At 49.5% G+C, this 19,135-nt stretch overlaps 1 protein-coding gene across 4 annotated transcripts in view; it reads right to left on the bottom strand.

Annotated features, from left to right (window-relative positions):
* The window catches only part of Capzb (capping actin protein of muscle Z-line subunit beta), a 101,097-nt gene that overhangs the window by 46,518 nt on the left and 35,444 nt on the right, over positions 1–19,135 (bottom strand). For all 4 annotated transcript variants that reach the window (XM_029475859.1, XM_021159603.2, XM_029475858.1 and 1 more), the window contains exon 2: positions 7,395–7,484. In XM_029475859.1, coding sequence (XP_029331719.1) covers positions 7,395–7,484 — 90 coding nt within the window. The remainder of the gene's footprint in view (positions 1–7,394; positions 7,485–19,135) is intronic.

Here is a 19,135-nt window from a genome sequence, read left to right as displayed (position 1 = left end):
CTTGCAGCGTGGAGAGGTAAAGGCCATACTGTATGCACACTGAGCAGCTGCCTACTGGCATTTTCTCTGGTGGCAGCATCTGTATTCGGAGCCAGCCATCTGCTGGTGACCTGCAGTGATGAGGGAAATCTACTACTGGGAGCAGCTGTAGGCATAACCATGTGGCAGACAACAGGCTTTAGAGTCACTCAGGCTGGGGCTGATCCCAAGTCAGAAAGTTAGCAATCAGTGGAGAGAGTCTGGGACCAGGTACCTGTGTGCCCACCTTCAGAAGACTGCCTGCGGAGTCTTGCGGAACCCTGCCGTAGTTTTCCAGTGAAAAGCGGGCTCCGGGACCTGAGGAGGTGTTAGCGCACGAAGACCAAGCACCCAGGATCCACCCAGACAGCTGCTCCAACCTGGGAGGAAACTGAGGCCACATGAGGAGGGCAAGGGCTTAGCTTAACAGGAGCTCCCACTTTTAAGGTGCCCAAAGACCCCCACTTCATATTTTAGACACCGAAACAGATCAGCACCCTATAAACACATGGCTAAGAATTCTGCAGGAGCCTGAGCTGCAAGTGTGGTAACCAGGTAGCCTGGCAAGGAAGGGGCACCAGCTGGACATGTTTGTTTTCAAGAAGTGCAAAACCAACCAGCTCTCTGCTTGGAGCTTTAGTGCCATGCCTGGCTGCTGGCAGCATGGAGTTTCCTGTGTCAGTGGCGACCTGAGGAGGCATTAGCAGATGAGGTGCTCCAATAGCCTCAAAGGAAAGAAGACTTCGACAAGAGGGGAGGAAGCTAGAAACTGGGCCACTTTGTGACTGGGAAAAACCTCAGAGGTGGCCTTGGGTGTCTGGATTCTAACAATCTGGAAGGAGAAAATCCTAAACGTGGGAGGGCGACATACCGACTGGATCTGGAAGATCTGGCTCCTGCAGGTAGTGGCCGGGGAACGCTTGGTGCGTCCTTGTTCACCCTGACTCTCTGCAATAACCATTTAATCTGTGCAGCCTACCCCATCTCCTGCCCCGCCGTGGGCAGTTTCTAGATTCAGGGCACTCAGAGACAAAGGTGCTTGCTCTGCAGCCATGAAGAGCAATGAGCAGGCTAAGAAAGTGGAGATGTCGAATTTTGGAGAAGCCAGTGGACACAGATTTCAGGTTGGCCCCTCAGATCCTCAACTGGATTTGTACTGGAGGGATCCTTCCCACTTGGAAGCTTTGGCTTTTCAGGTCAGGGCAAGTGAGGGTAGACTGTTCCCATGACCACCCAAGGGCCTCAGTGGAGGCCTAACCTTCCCCCAGCTCCAGCTTAAATAAGCTGAATCCCTGTCATCAAGAGCTGCCCTGCTGTGGAAGCCGAGGCAGGGGCTGGGCGCACCTGTGAAAACACAGCCCGGAGGGTGGCTCCGGGCGTGAGCACAACCTCTGGGTGGGCAGAACTGAGGCTCTGGGTCAGTGAAGCCAACACAGCATCAACTCCCATTTATTAAGCACCTCCCTGCCTCCCCTGTTGGCTCTCTGGAAGTGTACTCCTGACTCTTCCACTTACCCCATAAGATAGCTTTTACTGGCCCCATCTTATAACGGAGGAATCTCAGAGGGGCAAAGTATGTGTGTCCAAGACCTCAAAGCTAGAGGCACCCCATACCCAGTCCTAGGCAGCCACGCTGCTACAGTAGCCCTGGGGACACAATGCTGGAGGCTGCGCCTTTTCTATGTGTATTTACCACAATGGGAGGCAGTGTGGTGCAGACCTGAGAGACATCAGTGTCTCTTCTGCTAAGAACGGGCTGCTAAGAGAGACCTCAACAGGAGGGTACCCACAGCGAGGTTCCTCTGCTTCTGGACCTCAGAACTGAGTCTGAGAGAATGAGACCATCGGGCCCTAATCTGGCAGAGATTGCTGCCCAGAGACCCACTGGCCTAAAGCAAGAGCAGCTGCCCAAAGCCTGCCAGCCAAGCCTCATGACTTCTAACAAGGCAGCTTTCCATTCACCTTCCCCCAATTCATCCATTTTCTGTTCACAGGCCTGCTAGCTGCCAGAAATGGTCTACTGTGTGGTTGGTTGTTTTAAGGAAGGGGACAGTGGGAGTCACCAGAGCTGTGACAGAGTGTGCCCACTGCATGACAAGACTGGACTCCATGAGGCAGGCCCTCACCGTCCCATGCTTCAGTTTCTCACTTATACCTCACAAAGTCACTTCAGATGAGGCACGGTCATGGTGAAGATGATCCGTGATAAGGCCCATGAAAAGAATTTACCACCTCATAGCTCCTACTAACAACATCACCTCTGTTTCCCCAAGAACAGAGTCAAATTCTAAATGTGAGAGCAATGAAAACCAATTCCCATCTGAACCCTGGACCCTCTCAGGAGTCACAAGTGTACTAGGGAGCTGACTTAAAGTGACAGTCAACAAAATACCTGGCTGGGGAGCGCTCTGGACCACCAGCCACACTCAAGTCTATTGCTCCTATTCTAAAGCTGTTTAGGACTGAAGATGTACCACCGTGGGCTCTCGGCTCTCGCTGTCTGGGCTGAATTCACAAGAAGTAAAATTAAGTTCTTGTGTGTGTGTGTGGGGGTGGGGGTGGGGGTGGTGAAGCACACACAGACATGTACATGTGGAGGCCAGAGTCGTCAACATCCCAGTCAAGTCTTCCTCACCTGCTAGCCATCTTTTTCTTTTTTTCTTTTTATCCTTTTGGTGGGTTTTGTTTTGTTTTGAGACAAGGTTTCTCTGTAGCCTCATAGACCAGACTGGCCTCAAACTCACAGACACCTCCTACCTGTGTCTCCCAAGGCTTGGCCACCTTGTTTTCATGCAGGCAGACCTCTCATGGCTCTGGGGATCACTGACTTTCCTAAACCATCTGGCCCAAGAGTTCAAGGATCTTTCTGTCACTGTCCCCTGGCACCTGAGGCCATGCCACAATGCCACCCTGCCTTGCTTTTCTAGGTGTGCAGCCACCTGGGAAGTGGGTGAGGAGGCATTCAGATGCCTTGCCAGCCTGCTCCTTACCTAGCCAAGTTTGTTCCAGAATATCCCTCCTTACAGCAGCCAGAATGCTGCCCTCCAGAACTAGAAAGGGCGGAGGTGGGGTGTGGGGTGGGTGTGTGCAGCTTTTGCACTCCATACTCAGCAGTGACAGCACTTGGGACAGCTCCCACAAATTGTCCGAGTGGCATGGGGTCTGCAGGGGCATGATGGGACAGGTTAGAAGGCCAAAATAGCCAAGTATGATTACAGCTTTGGGCCATGGAAAATGAGTGTCTATGTATTGGGAGGCCGTAGTGATGGAGCCAAGTGTCTTCCCCTGGCAAGTACCCTGTGTTGTCAGCTCTCCTCTGTCACCAGTGGGCAGAATTGAGCTTAACTTAAAACACTGGAGTTACAGGTGAGGGTAAGTCTGGGCACACCTAAGAACAAACTGTTACAAGAAGGAAAAGAGGTAGGAATTACAAAAGAAACAAAACAAAACAAAACAACAAAAAAACCTCCCCAGTGATTGATGTTTGCAAGCTGAGCCCTCCTCGCCCTGGTGAAACAGATCCACGGCTATTTTTGGCGTAGTCTTAAAAAGGCAATGGATGGATGGCCTGGTGGGTGCCAATCTGAAGAAACAAACTCCTTCCTCAGCTCAGGGCTCAAAATATACCCCAGCAGAGAGGTTCTGACTCTAGCTGCCAGTGTGCAGAGAGAGGCCATAGAAGGTCAAAGGAGCACCTTCCCGTCACATGATCCCTGGTCCATATGGGTGTGTGGTATTTTTCAAACAGCTTAGCAACCAATTTCTGCCAGTTTCCCTCTAACACAATGGAATTAGTAAGTAATAAAATGATGTTTTGGCCATCCGCAAAGGATAGTCACTTCCTACCAATCAGCATGCACTGGAATCCCAAGGCAGCAAAGACTGCGACACTGGGGAGAGGACCAAGTGCTGAGGGCAAACTGGGCCTCGGGCCTGGCTGCCAAGCACAGGGCACATTTTGATGAGACTCTGTAACCAGACCTTGCATGGACCAGACAAACCCCTCTGCGGCAGCCTGGCTCTTATATGTAAATGAGGGGGAGTGCAGGCAAACCCCAACATCTTCAAGAACAGATCTTTTGCTCATTGGCTTGAGCAGATGAGCACACAGGAAAGCTATGATCTCCGTGTGAGCCCCGCTAAAGGCACCCTGACTCCAGACAGCAGAAACATGGCCATAGGTGGTTCAAGTTTTCTGAAATTACAACTTTGGGAAGAAACTAATACCACACGTGACGCAGAACCACAACAGGACACAGAACAACATGTACAGAATGAGAGAGCTCTGCAAATTTAGTTTAAAAAGAAAAAACTGTCATGTCTAAGCATGACGGAGAAAAACTCAATGAGAGAACACACATGTTTGAAGTGATTCTCATGGTCACTCGTGGATCCAGCAGAAAAGGCAGCCCAAGTGCTCTGCACATGTGGACTGCACCCACGGGGGACTCTGACCCAGGACATCACTCCCACATGGCCTCTGCAGCACGTTGGTATGCTTTTAACGAGCCATGCTTCACTGGACCCTAATCTGTTGAGACGTCACGCCCCATTTCCACCCTGACATCCATCATGCTTCAATTAAAATTTAGTAAGCACCCCAAATCCCAAACCCACTCTCTGAGAGGGGTCTGTGGTCCAGGAGATGCCAAGGCTGCTGGCTCCACATGAGGCTGCACCTTTCAAGCCATACCATGAAGCTAACGAAGTTAACCCTGAAAGGTCTGGCTTTAAGAAGAGAAGTCCTTTATGTCCCATAGAATATCTTTAAAGTGCAACAAGTTAAAACTATACCTAGGCATGGTAGCTTATGCCTCTGATCCCAGTACTAGGAGAGCTGAGGTAGGATGTCAAATCCAAAGCCAACAATAGGATATATAGCCAGACTTTATCTCAAAAAAACCCAAGCAATAAAAAGAAAAATTTTCTAGAACATTCCTGTGCCCTAACATCTCACATTACGAGGAAATCAAGTTATTCACCGTGCGTTCTACACACAGGAAAACCTGGCACACCAATGAAGACATGCCATGCTCAGTCTCTTGCTAGGTGTCTCTACTCCAAGGTGACCCAGGAGCCAAGTATAGAATAAGAGAGACCCCCATTCCTGATGCCATCTGGTCACACCACTCCCCTACAGCCTTAGTTTCTCAAAACGGTGGGTTGGGCATGTGGACCCTCAAAAGGTTATTATAAAAAATCAGACTGAAATTATGCGCTCAGATGTAGGCACACAGAAGTATGCAAGGTTTCCATTACTGTGACCAAATTCCTGCCACAACTTAGAGTTAGGACATGTTTCTTCTGGCCCATGGTTTAGAGTTCTCTCTGTGGCCATGGTCAGTTGGCTCTGGAACACTTGGGTCTGTGGTTAGGCCAAACATCGTAGTGTGGGGTGAAGCTGCTTTCCTCATGCAAACATGACCAAAGGAAAAGGGCCCAGGGTCCCTGCACCTCCTTCACTGGCTTGCCCAGAAGGCTCATTTCCTTCCACTCGGCTCCACCTCCTAAAAGTTCCACTGCCTTCCAACAGTGCCATCAGCAGAGGATCGAGCCTTCCATGTATGCAATCCTTTGGAAGTCTTTAAGATTCAAACTCTGTTGGCACAGACAACAACTGTTAGCTCCTACCCTCAACCCTGGTCTCCCTGCCCCTCTCCCCCTTTCTGGTCAAGTTTTTGTAGAAGACAGGGTGTAGAGAGGAAGTGCGCTCAGGTGCCAGGACAGATGTGGTTTGTGGCACTTCGCCCTGACCCGGCACTTGGTGGAGGGCAGCTCTCAGCCTCTCCTTCCTTCCCATCATGCTGCAATTCCTCCCTGGACCTGAGGGAAACTGGCATCTGCAGCAAAGCTACACACATTTCAGAGATGAGTGATGAGGGGCCCCAGGGGAAATCTGCAGCTGTAGCACGGTGCTTCAGTTGCCATAAGAACAAAACAGCCCGTTAAACATCAATATAAGAGTCGTCAGAAAAACATGTGCTTCCATGTTAGGGTTATTTCAAAACTACAGTAATAACTGAGCTGGCTGTCAGCTAAGCATACTTTCATATAGAGTTTAAAAGGCAACTCTCACAGCTGAGCAGAGGGGGACCTGGTCACACCTCCAACTTTGGCTTCCCTCATCTACAAAGGATTAGGCTGTGACCAAGAAAAAGTCAACACTTCCCAAAGTACACTTGGCAGAGCACACAATATCCAGAGAGTGGTGAATGGGACAATCACTGCAACTTCAAGTTTCTCTGGCTCCCTAGAGAAACTAGCATGCATGTGTGTATGTGTTTGTGTATGTATGCGTGTCTATATGTATATGTGCGCACTGGCACCCTAAGATTATCTCTTTTATACCCACTCTCTCTTCAAGTCCATCATGAGCCACCTGTGGCTGGCTCTCTCACAGAACTACTTAGCTCCTGAAGCCCCCATCCTGAGGGTCCCCCTCAATTTCTGTTCACATCCCCTCCTATCAGCCTGGATTTGTCTCACACACCTGCTCACAGCTGGAGCTTCGGGCCCTATAAACAGACTGTTGCACTGGGGACTTCCAGGCTGCTGGGGAGTTTTATCTAGGATTGATGGAACTCTCCTCCTATCGAATTGTTTTCCTGGTGAGAATGTTCTCAGCCCCAACAACAAAATCAAAGTAAATGAGCAGAGCAGATGAATGGTTGAAAACCCCTGCTTTCAGGGATGCCTCATTGCTTCACATCCAGGAAGACACGGGACACAATGGAAAAAGCAGACTTGGCTCCAGAGCCCCATTAAATCATTTAGGTAAGCTGAAGGCCTCCTGGGGGCAGATTTCAATTATTCCTGTGGCTTTACAATGTCCAGTATTTTAATATTTTCAAACAGTACCTCATTGCCAGCTAATCCATAGCATCGTTTTAAAGCCCATTATTTTATGTTTAAATTTAAAAAAGTTTACAAAAAGAACTGAATACTTTAAAAACAGATGTAATAAAACTTTTTGTTGTTAAACCTTTCAGACTAGAAAGGACACTGCTGGTCTGGGGCTGGTTGAGGAAGCTCACCCAGCGTGGGGGTCTGGGTTAGCTATCTTTGTGGATGCCTGCAGAGGTGTGGCCCAAATGCAAGCTTCTAGAAACTAAAGCAAGGTAAGTCGGGGAAGGGGGTCATAATAATTAGCCTTATAATCAATGCGTATCATGGGCTTTACCAACACAGATGGACTCAGAGTAAGACCACCATATGAAACTCATCTTCTCTGTAGGAGGCAGCTCAGAGCCCAGAGGTGGGGTGTGGCCTGGGAGAGGAATCGTTTCCTGTGTTTTGAATTCCACACACGGAGCCCAGCAGATAGGATCTGAGAGCCTCACTGGGCTGGAGTGAGAGCACCTGAGGTGGGTACGCACCAGGTCGATCAGATCGCTGAGGTTTTTCTCAATCTGCTGTGGAGGCAGGCGCCTCATCAGGTCCAAGGCGCAGTCCAGCTGCTGATCGCTCTGCAGAGGAACAGAGAAAAGCATGTAAGTATTCACGCCAGCACTGAGAGCTCCTGCGAAAGGCTTCCGCCCTCCTGATGCTTGCTCGGGATATGCTGAGACCATAGGAGCCCTGCGGAAGGAAGACCCTCTGCCAGGCCTGTATGGGCCTGCAGCCTGGATGGATTCTGTGCAGGCAGCCTGCTCTCCTTTATAGAGCAGCCTGTCTGTGTGAGATCCTGAAGAAGGAGAAAGCAAGACGGCAGCCCACCAAGCCCTCCTGTTCAGCAGAGCTGGTTCTACAGTGAGCAGATTCCTGCAGAAAGTTATGGTGACCTCTGCTCTAAGCTGAAGATGAACACCACCAGGCGACACTGCCAGGCCAGGGGCCCTGATAAGGGTATCAGAAAGAAGGAAGCAAAGAACTGGGACCAAGGTGCACGATGAAATTCCAAGTGCATCATTCGGTGCATAGAGTTTCCCAGGCCTCTTTGCAAACTGTCTAAAACCTGAAGCACTGGAAGTCAAGAGTGTGTGTCAGGCTGGCTGGAAGGAAAAGCACCTGCCACCAAACATGGCCACCCGAGTTAGGGACTGACTGCTCACAAACTGTCCTCTGACTTCCACAAGTACACACATGCACAAACACAAAAGAAATGAATTAACTTTAAGAAGGGCTCACCCTAGTAGTAAGACAGAGCACAGTGCACTGTACCACCTGCTGTTCCGGGTACTGGGGGCTATCTATCCCACTCTCTTCCCCTGAGCACCTTTCCAAAGTTACACACAGTGTGGTGCTTCGTCCCCCACTGACTGACACTCATGGAGACCCTGGGGCACCATGCATAGATACAGAGAAATCATCAAGGGCGGGTGAGGGAGAGGACGAGGCTGAGTAGGGCAAGAGCAGTGAAGAGCAAAGGGAATCTGGACCACAGAGGATCAATCACAGAAAATTAGACCTGGGGCTTCGTGAGAACCGGGCTGGGCTGGGGTGTTCTGAGGGCAGGCAGCCATGGGAATGCCCAGCACCAGGAGGCTCTGATTTGATACCTGGTCTGGTCCAACTCAGGACTTTTGAAAGCCCTACATAGGCAAGCTAAAGAGTCTCACAGAGCACACACAGGAATCCTCAAAATGCCACATTTGGCTGAAATGAGTCACAACCATCTCAACTCTACTAACCACAGCAAGCATGGGGGAGGGGCCTACTCTGTATCCACCACTGACTGGCACAGAGCTATCTGGAGCCAATCCTATTTTCACATATACATATCATGGCAGACTGTTAAAGAAAAAATAGTCTGTCCCTTGCTCAAGATCGTTTGATCATTTATTCTCAGAGAACAAACTAAAGAAAGCCAATCAATCACCATGGACTTCTTGCTCGTACCATGCACTTTTATGGCAAGACACATCAGCCAGGGCCATAGCAGCATGCATCGGCTCAGTGGCATAGGAAGCTAGTGTAACACAGCCAGGGTATGGCAGAGAGAGCTCCCTGACTACAGAAAGGCATCTCCATCCTTAGTGCCTTGAGCCAGTGTCTTCACCAGCCTTTATTGTGCACAAGATGGGGAGAGGAACCTGGGTAACCTTCTCAGAGAGCTATGGTGACCTGGGGTAATACTGTATGTAGGGTATCAGCACCTATATACACCTGAGCATCTTATGTAAATATTATTCAGTCCTCACATATGTAAAACACTGATCTAAGGGGCTGGAGAGACGGCCCAGAGGTTAAGAGCACGTGTTGTTCTTCTAGAGACCAGAGTTTGATTCCCAGCACCCATACCAGGTGGGTCACAATCACCTAACTCCAGCTCCAGGGGACACTCTATAATCCTGACTTCTGGAGCACTCGAATGCATGTACATGCGGGCACACAAGTGCACACGCCCCCCTCCCCCCCTATACAATATTACTATTTTATACTCCTATCTTACTTACTGTAGCTACAAACCACCACAAGGTGTCAGATCACATTTCTGCCCACCAACCGTGAAACCCCTGGAGTGGGAAACATGCTTAGGTGTCAGACCAATTGCCTAGTGTGTGCAGGGCCCTGGGTTCAATACCCAGAATAAACCAAGCACAGTGGCACGGCCTGCAATTTCAGCACTTGGGAGGCAGACAAGAAGCTCACAAGTTCACCATCATTGTCACTTATGTAGTGAATGCAAGACCATCCTGAAACATGTGACCCTGCCCCCAAATAAGGAGTTGGGCAGGTGCTGGAGAGATGGCTCAGTGGTTAGGGGCACATGCTGCTCTTGCAAAGGACCTGGCTTCAGTTCTTAGCACCCTTGTGAGGAGGTTCACAAATGGCCGCAACTCCAGTGCAAGGGGATCTAAGGCTTCCGGCCTCTGAGCATGCACACATGTACACATATAAGCATGCATTTTCAGAGTTTTAACAGTTTACAGTAGTTTGAAACAAAGACTGGAAACTCTAAATGATTCCATTGGAACTAGTGTTTCTCACCTAGAGATGATCGCTGTGGGACTAGCCATCCCCATTGGAACTAGTGTTTCTCACCTAGAGATGATCGCTGTGAGACCAGCCATCCCCACCTGACTTGCTGTTTCAGGACGCATGAGAACACTTCTGCCTGTCATGACACTGCCAGGACTTATGACTAGGGGTCAGCAATACCACTCAACAGCCACCCAAAGAACAACTTCCCTAAAACCGCCTAGCTAACCTTGTCAGTTGTGGGGGACCAGGGGAGCTTGCTCCTAGTACTCAGGTTAGAGCAAGGGCCCTCTTCAGAAACACCAGGCATGTATTTATTTACCTAGGACCACTCGGGCCCTAAAACTTGTGGGTTTTGAAAACAGTCATTAGCAACCTTCTTCGGAATGCTAAAGAAAATGTCTACATATGTAAGTCACCCTCATTTACAACAGTAATTTACAACAATACATTGGGACTTGTGGAGATAGTGAGGGCCAGCATGCAAGAGCACCATTCTGATCTCTGGGCAGCCTCTTCAGACCCCAAAACCCCAGCATGCCACTCCTCAACCCCAAGGGGCCTCTACAGAAGGTCTTGCCTGCAGACTGCCAGACTGCACGAGCTGGCAGGCCAGTCCTACCCTGCTGATCTCACTTCATCTCACTGGGTTCTGTGCTGTCCCAATCCACCCTAACTGGAAATGTTTCACAACAGATTTCTGGGGCTAAGGATGTTTAACTCTCATTAGGTTAGGAAATGAGTAAATGCTTCCCGTAAGTGAAGAAACATGGGAAGCCTACTGACAGCCCATAAAAAGTTAAAATTAGAGTGCAGTGGACCAGAGCCACTCGCTAGGAGTCACACCAAGCCTGGGGGTCCGAAGGGAACAGCATCAAGAACACCAAGAAAACAGGGTAGTGGGGAAGGGTCCCCTGTGGACAACCCAGGAGACACCCCCACTTCCATGAGGTCCAGAAACAAGTATGGATGAACTTGTCTGCTATATATGGATGCACTTGCACCTCAAACTAGTACAGCAGCCTAAGAAGAGTGAATATAGAATTCATAACCATGGAAGAGTTACACAGGCACTAGGAAACAGAAGACAATATTGTCTGGGTCTTGTAAGACACACTGTGAAGCTTCAAACTGTGTTAATCTGTTATTTACGTAGTTAGCAGACAGGCAGACAGGCAGGCAGGCTTACATACATACATACACACACATATACATATTTACTTTATGTGTATGGATATATTGCCTGCATGTATGTCTATGTCCATGTCTGGTGCCAATGAATGCCAGAAGAGGGCATCAGATCCCATAGAACTGGAGTTACAGATAGTTGTGAGTCACCTTGCAGGTTCTGGGACTAGAACCTAGGTCCTCTGAAGAGCAACAAGTGCTCTTAATTGCTAAGCCAGCTCTCTAGCCCCATAAATAAAGTACTAGGAAGAAAGACCACAGGAGCAAGTGAAGACGGGGTGCAGCAGAGGAGGAGGTCTTTCCTGTGGCTAAGATGTTTGTGTGACTTCAATCTGTGCCTGGTTGTGGCCTGTATGCCCTCTGAGATGCTTCCTAAATGGACACCTCCTTCCTCCTCCAAAGAGCAGATGCATGGCTGGGTGGGTCCCTCTGCCCTGCTTATCTATACAAGCACCCTTCTGGATTCACTAGTCAATAACTGGGCATGGAGTGCCAACCTAGGGCCAGGCCCTGAACTTGGCCTGAGGCATGAACACATGACAGGGACACAGCACTTTACCTTTGGTCCTGTGCCCATCTTCTTAGGCTGCCCTTCCCCACAGTTACTTCTTATTCTGCAAACTGTAAGCCCTTGACTAGAATGGCTTCCTGCAAGTGCCCTCCTTCAGAAAGCCAGCTTTCTGGACTTTCCCTCCCACCACACTGGTGGTCATGGGATGGGATAAAAAATAAGTAGCCAAAGAAAGGCCATTCCACTGCACCTTCCACAGCTCTCTGCCCATTCAATTAGTCATTCAAAAATTATTTATTGTTGCCTAGGTAACCAGCTCTGTTTTTGATGCTCAATAGTGAATACAAAGTCCCTGGTCTTTACAGAGCTTACAGTGCAGGGGAAAAAAAATTAAAATCAATTAGGAAAAAAACTGCAGTGGGACAAGAGCGGAGGGCATGAAAGGATACGGGTGCTGGCTTCTGAAGTCCATCAGCCAAGGCAGGAGGGTGGCTTCTGCTAGCTTCCCCATAACTTTAAAAAAGTCACAAAACTGCCTAAGTCACCTGGCAACAAGTAAAATACTGTCCACTAAGTAAGAACTAAGAGGCAAACCAAATGCCACAGGCGAGAGTACAAGGGCCCGAGTGTCATCCAGTCTTCTGCACACAGCCAAACCTGCCCTGCTAAATACAGAGACAAAGTTCCTGGGGAAATCATGAGCAAAGTAAGCAGCATCAGCTCCTGAGCAGGGCAGGCACAGCAAGAGCCAGGCACACGCTGGTCTGTGGTAAGCCCCGCTGTACACTGCACACACACACTCCCCCAGCAATGATAAAGCTGGGCCGAAAGCCCAGAGGGACTACTAAAGCCAGAGAGAGGACTCCCAGGGACATGTGTGTGTGTGTGTGTGTGTGTGTGTGTGAGTCTGTACCTGAGGCATCCCTTAGTGCACCTCCACAGTCTAAAAGGAAGAGAAGGGCTGATGATGAGACCTTATGCTGTGCCCTGAGGGCCAGCACAGCACAGAGATGGGATGAGCGCTGGTCTGGAGTAGGAGGTGACTGGGCCTTATAATGAGTGACCCGTACTCAGTTACTCCCAAGCTTCTCACAGGCAGCTCACTTAGCTTGGACCAGGCTTAGAGCCCCATCACCCCATCACTGTGGCTCTTGGCTCTTGTCAGGGGGAAGGCTTGTGGTTTTGTGCTGTCTTCTCTGGATTCTGTAAAATCCACTGCTCTGTGTAGGTTTAGGAGCTCCTGAAGAGTTCAGGGGGATGGTACCAACCTGTATCACAGGAGACTGATTTCCCAAAGTCAGCCATAACTAGGCACTCTACCCTATCCAGCATGCCTGCTCAGTATCTCTGCTACTGGACTCACATGTGTCCACAGCCCTTTCTTCTCAGAAGTGGGGTACGTCTTGTGACTGCTTTGGCAATCCTACAGCAAGCCTGACCTTGAGTGACTTCTGAGGATAGATGAGACTGGCAGCTTCTCTCCACAGGAAAAGCAGCTCAGACCTTCTAATACAGATAGGCTCCCTAAGCCCCGGCAGAACGTCTGACTCCCACTGTGACGACACCAATAAATGCCCCTGAGTCAGAATGGCCTGGCCAGGGTGTCCCTAAGCCGATGACCACAGAAGCTACTCTGGAGGAACTTTGGAGACACTAGGGAATCTTGGGTAACCTTGTTGGATGGCAGTAGCACACAAAGTTTCTTGCAATGACCACTGGGGGGCAGTCTCACTAGATGAGCCTTGGGCAGAACAGACCATCAAGGGACCTTCTCTGCATGCTCAGAGTGCATGCAGTCTGGGCATCCTTTGAAACATGGTGTATCTAACTCCAGGGAGAACCAGGAGCTCACACTACTAGGACTTCCAGGCGGAAGTGGGCCTGGTTCTCCTGACTGGTTGGGCAGATCTGGACTCTGGTGGCATCTGTATATAAACAGAGCCTGCAGAGCTAGTTTACATTCCAGAGGGGTTTAGTGAATACTCACTTCACAGACTGCACAGGGTAAGCTGCTGGCGCCTGGAGGCTGGGCTGACTTACCACAGACTTGTGGTGTCTCACTTGACCAGGACTGGCCTCCAGGACAGTCTTGTGACCCAGCAAGCAATTGTTTAGCAGAATCTGTTTTCTGCCTTGGAACACAGAACAGTTTGTGCTGGGGGCTATTTGGGAGAGAATGAAGGGCAAACCCAGCCTCCATGTCAGATCACTCTGGAAAAACGCACATTTTGGTTTAATAAAATGAAAAGTGATTTTTCTATTGAATAACTGTCCCTGGGAGGCACACTGATGACAGTGGCCCAGACACAGTGTATCCTCAGGGTGGCATTTGTTTCCATGGAAAATCTACTGAGGAAACAAAACAACATCTACTTGGGCAGAAGGTCCCTGAAACTTTGGGGTCTACTGCACACTGTCATGGATGGGTCAGTGACATCTTTTGAAACAGACTAAATCAAACATCACGTGACACACCAGGAACCATTTAGCACTGTCTTGGATCATGCAAATGTCTCTAGAAGATGGTAATCTCTCAGAAAGAAAGGAGCTCAGGTCCCTGAATGGCCTGCCACCTCATGTGCAAGAAATAATTCCCTGCTTTACCTTGGCTCTAGAAAGAACGAACCCTTTAAAGCGAGTAGCATGGTGCAGAAGCAATGCCATTTTGACAGTGCCTCCTTCTCACACTGCAGAACTCTCAGGGAGGCATAAGGACATGGCTTTTCTGCCAGGCCACGCTCTGGGCAGTCTAGGGCCCATTCTCCCTGGTTTCTGTCTCACTTGACACAGGCTTTCCATGTGGGCTGCCAAGGGTCTCTAGGAAGCAGGGGTGTCACTTCAGGTGCCAAGTCACTCTGCATCAACTAAGGAGGTTAGACTTGAAAGCCAACATCTGCTGCACATAACCCCCTGCCTTGTGTGCCATCGGGCAACGGTTCTCTTACGCTGCAGGGAGAGGAGGGACAGAAGGACAAGGACAGATTAAGTCCACAGGTGCTGTCAAGAGGTCCTCCCAGAGCACCTTGCAGCTTGCTCTCTGATGCCTTCTCATCCAATGTCCCACAGAGGTTGCAGCTGAGACCAGCCAACTACTTGAACCATCTCCCTATTTCCTGATGTCTCCAAGCCCACCTGAGGTTATCAAAACCGCACCAATGTGACAGGCTTAGAAGAGTCCCATGATGCCTAGACATGTGACCCAAACAGTGGGAATTTCCATGTGCTTCTCCCAGAGGAAACTTAGCTACCTGCACGCAGCTCCTGTCTAGCTCTCCAGCCACCATCGATGGATGGACTGACTTTCCCTGACACAGCTCATGGGAACCCAAGCCTCCGAGCGAGTCACCCTCAGCTGTGCTTCTGTCTGCAGCGTCAGCTCCCACCTGCAAAACTCAGGGTCATTTCTCCATGGAGCTTGGAATTCACTCTGTGAGGCTGGTGGAAAGGCAGAGTTCTCTGAAAGGAACAGGTTCCTGGCATCTCCAGGAGGCACAGCAGGGAGGCAGAAACACTCCATGAGTTCTAGGCCAGCCTGGTCTACAGAGTGAGTTCCAGGACACAGAGAAACTTTGTCTTAAAATTCAAAACAAAACAAAACAAAAAAGGCCAACTCAATGAGCAAACCAATTCCAAAAGAAAAGGGAATGAAGTAGTGTTGCCTCTACTCCTGAGCACCGAGGAGCACTGAGCACTGAGAAGCACTGAGAAGCACTGAGCACTGAGGAGCACTGAGAAGCACTGAGCACTGAGGAGCACTGAGAAGCACTGAGCACTGAGGAGCACTGAGAAGCACTGAGCACTGAGGAGCACTGAGGAGCACTGAGCACTGAGGAGCACTGAGGAGCACTAAGCATTGAGCACTGAGGGGCACTGAGCACTGAGGGGCACTGAGCACTGAGACTCATGTCCTGGGGAAAGGGTGCCAGCTTCACAGGTGAGTGAAGGCAGTCAGGAAGCTCAGGCCTCTTGGCCTGGAGCCAGAGCACTGTGACACTGAGACAGACTGGCCTCCACGCTCAAACGTTCTACAGAGATCACTAACCAACAGTATCCAGTCTAATAGTCACTTCCTGTAGCAGCCTGCCGGCACAGAGAATTAATCTACAGAGATCACTAACCAACAGTATCCAGTCTAATAGTCACTTCCTGTAGCAGCCTGCCGGCACAGAGAATTAATCAGCAACAGTGAAGGTCTTCTCGGAGGGGGAGGGGGGTGCAATTCCACCACCAATCTGTCTCCTTAGATTACAACCACAGTCTCACACACCGCTGACAGGTGATTTCTTAAAAACACTAAAGCATTTTGGAAATTGTGTCTCTGGATGAGGGTTTCCTGGCCCCTTTAGAAGAGTCCACAGGGTGCCATCACCTATGGTCTGTTCATTAATGGTTCGCAGATGTCTCCAGCTTCTGCTTCTGTACGATCCTGGCTGGTTTCATGTAACCAGCGACTAATCCCCCCACTTTGTCAACTGGCAGCTAGACACATAATTAGTGGCAATCCCAAGATGTCTTCAATAGATGGCATGTGTGCTGTTCACATCCACTTCGATGGTACGGGAAACTCAAACGGACTCTGCGCAAAGGCTAGGCAATTAATCCAGAGTGTCCCTGTATTCCAAATCTGGAAGAAAACTGTTTGGACAAAGGTCTGCACGTGCACTGGCTGGGAGAAGTCAACTCCTTTTGTAGCAGCGGCAGCCAACTGACAAGAACCTGTTCTTAAACACATCCATGAGCTAGCCTGGATGCAATTCGTGTATTTGGATATTTTTTAACATAATACATTGTACATATATTTACCCCCAATAAAGTACTTGCACCGAGTTCAAAGGTGGGGGTGGGAATATGACAGATCAGTTCCCATCAGCCAACAGCACAAATACTCCCAAAGCAGCAATATATGAAGAATGGGGGTGGGGGGAAGGTCTCCATCAACCCAAGCATTTTACTTACAAGGAGAACAGGGCTGTTTCTTGATTTAGGCCTAAAGCAAGGCTTGAAAGAAACACAATACTTGTGCATCACATAAACACTCAGAGGTGAGCTGCTTTCTCAGACCACATGAAGCCCTGGGTTCAAGTCCCAGCACAGCAAAAAGAAAAACAACAAGGACTCACGGCTATTTTAAAACATTTTTAAACTTTTAACTCACACCCACACTTGCACACACGTACATGCCTTGTACTGATCAGATCGAGGTCTCCCTATGCAGCCTGCCATGCACGTCTTTGCGCAGGGTCTTTCGGAATCCTTTCTAGCAGCTACTTTTGAGTATACAGTTAAGTGTAGTTGCCCACTGTGCTGTGGAACACTGGCGGAAGTTCCAGGCACCTCTGCACTTGGTTTCTCCTACTTCCAGGCCCATGCTTAAAGGAAAACTGTACCTAACTTCTGAGCATTGCTGTCTGCTTGTCCCCACTCAAAGGCTAGACGCTACACTCAACACAGGTACAGAACAGCAGACAATAGGATCCTGCAAGAACCTGTCCCCACACTCCTCCACCGTATCAACAAAGCCACTCTGCTGATGGGTACCTATGATGCAATACTTGCCAAAACGTAACGTGCTTGCAAATTTAAACTAAGACCTAGTACTCCTCTCTTCTGGTTTATATCATGACCTACAGGACAAAGAGATGACCCTCCCCACACCCAAAAAAGACACTTCCTGCCTTCACTGTTCAAGACCTAAGGTAGCCTGGCAAATCAGAAGTAAGACAGAAAAGGGTGTCAAGCTTACACCTGCCATATCCTAGCAGTGGGGTCTGGACAAGGCTGTCACCTTCCTAATCCTTAATTCTTTCATCGGTTAAACACAAGTAGCCATGCTCTCTCCAGTGCAAGGTTCCTGGAAGGCTAAGAAGCACCTGTAAAGAAACCCACACCATCTCAAACTGTGTCCAAGGAGAAGCAGGCTTCACAAAGACCCTCTTACAGCTGATGCTGTCCTGGTGCCAGGCTCCAGGGTTTCTAAAGCCCCGCCTGCCCTCTGCTTATCAGTTAACATTACCTGAAGGCATACAAGAGTCTCCAACAAGGGCTTGAAAAGCCAGTCGCAAAGCTAGTCATTTTGGTTCTTCATTAAACCAAAGCATTCTCTCCAAGAGGGGCTGGTACCATCTGCAGACATAGGTCCTCTGAGCTGGTACATGCCATCCCAGTGAACCCCACTGGCAGAGGCTTGGAGCCCTTCCCTCTCCTCTAATGAATATGCTGAGAGCAGGGTTTCAAGGGAAACTGTCAAGGGAAGGAGTCGAGCACCCAACAATGGGCAGAAAGAGGTAGACAGGGAAGCAACCACCCTGGGCGTTACTGCTGAGTACCATCAGGCTCCTGCCCAAAGCAGCCCTGATGACATCAGGATAGCTTCCACTACGCCACAAGTGGCAGGCTCCACCTCACAGCCAAGGAGACATCAGGAAAACTATAGCTATAGCTCTGTATGCGTGTGCATAGTTACACATGCATGTACACAAATGTACATGTGCGAGCTAGGAGACAAGCTTTCTTATTTTATTATTTATGATAGAGCCCCTCACAGGCCTAAGATTTACTAAGTAGGATCTGTCTGCCTCAACCTCCTTGCTGGGACTGTCAAGGTCACTGCCTTGAGTGCTCCACAAGCCAATGTTCCCTGTCCTAAGACCCTGCCGTCTCTTGGTGACATTTCCACAGGAGGAACAGCCAACTATTCAACATCTCGGTTGGTACAGAGCTACAGAGGAAGCGGGCAGTCCCCTGGGCAAGGAATGATGTAGGAGAGAGGTCTGCGTTCAGATCTGGACCCCATCAATCTGTGTATGGCCTGGGGCAGGCCTCTAAGCTCCAAGCTGAAGTCTTCCCTAGAACTAAGGGTAGTAACGTCCCTGTTCCATGCTTTTCTTTTAAGAGGAAATGGGGTGACGAATACATACCTGGGACATTCAAGTTCAATGACCTTTACATGTGAGTCAACAGGAAACAGAAAGGCAGTGAAAAGACTTAAAAAGTCTCACATTGCAAACCGAAGGCCCCTGGCCACCTCTAGGAAACAATGCTGGATTCTCCATGACAGCACATCTGAGACGGTGCCCAGGAGACCTGGAGATCCATGAGCCTGGTTGGTTCAAAGGGGGATAACTAGCTTCCTGACTTGGACTGCACATCTGCACACACCTGGAAGAGTGGACCCACAGGCAGGCCAATCTCTACAGACCCCAACGCTCCGTTTCTCGGAATGGCACTTGCCATCCCAAGGCAGAGAGACTCTCATCCAGATAGCTATGCCCGCCTCACAGCATTCACTGATGGGAAACCTTAGTTGGGGATACAGCTCACCTGTCACAGGCCAGCAGTCACAAGGCCCCCAGTATTGACCCCTCAAAACTTGACAATCACATAGCTTTTTGTAAAATGTCACAGGCCTCTGAGAGCAGGAGAGGAGAAATTGAAGGAAAGGCTGAGGCCTGAAACCCCATCACCTCTACACTGTACATTCCTTTTTTTTTTTTTTTT

This window comes from Mus caroli, chromosome 4 (assembly GCF_900094665.2).
Source record: "Mus caroli chromosome 4, CAROLI_EIJ_v1.1, whole genome shotgun sequence".
In the NCBI taxonomy this organism is placed as follows: Eukaryota; Metazoa; Chordata; class Mammalia; order Rodentia; family Muridae; genus Mus; species Mus caroli.
This window is presented reverse-complemented; position numbering and strand designations above follow the sequence as displayed.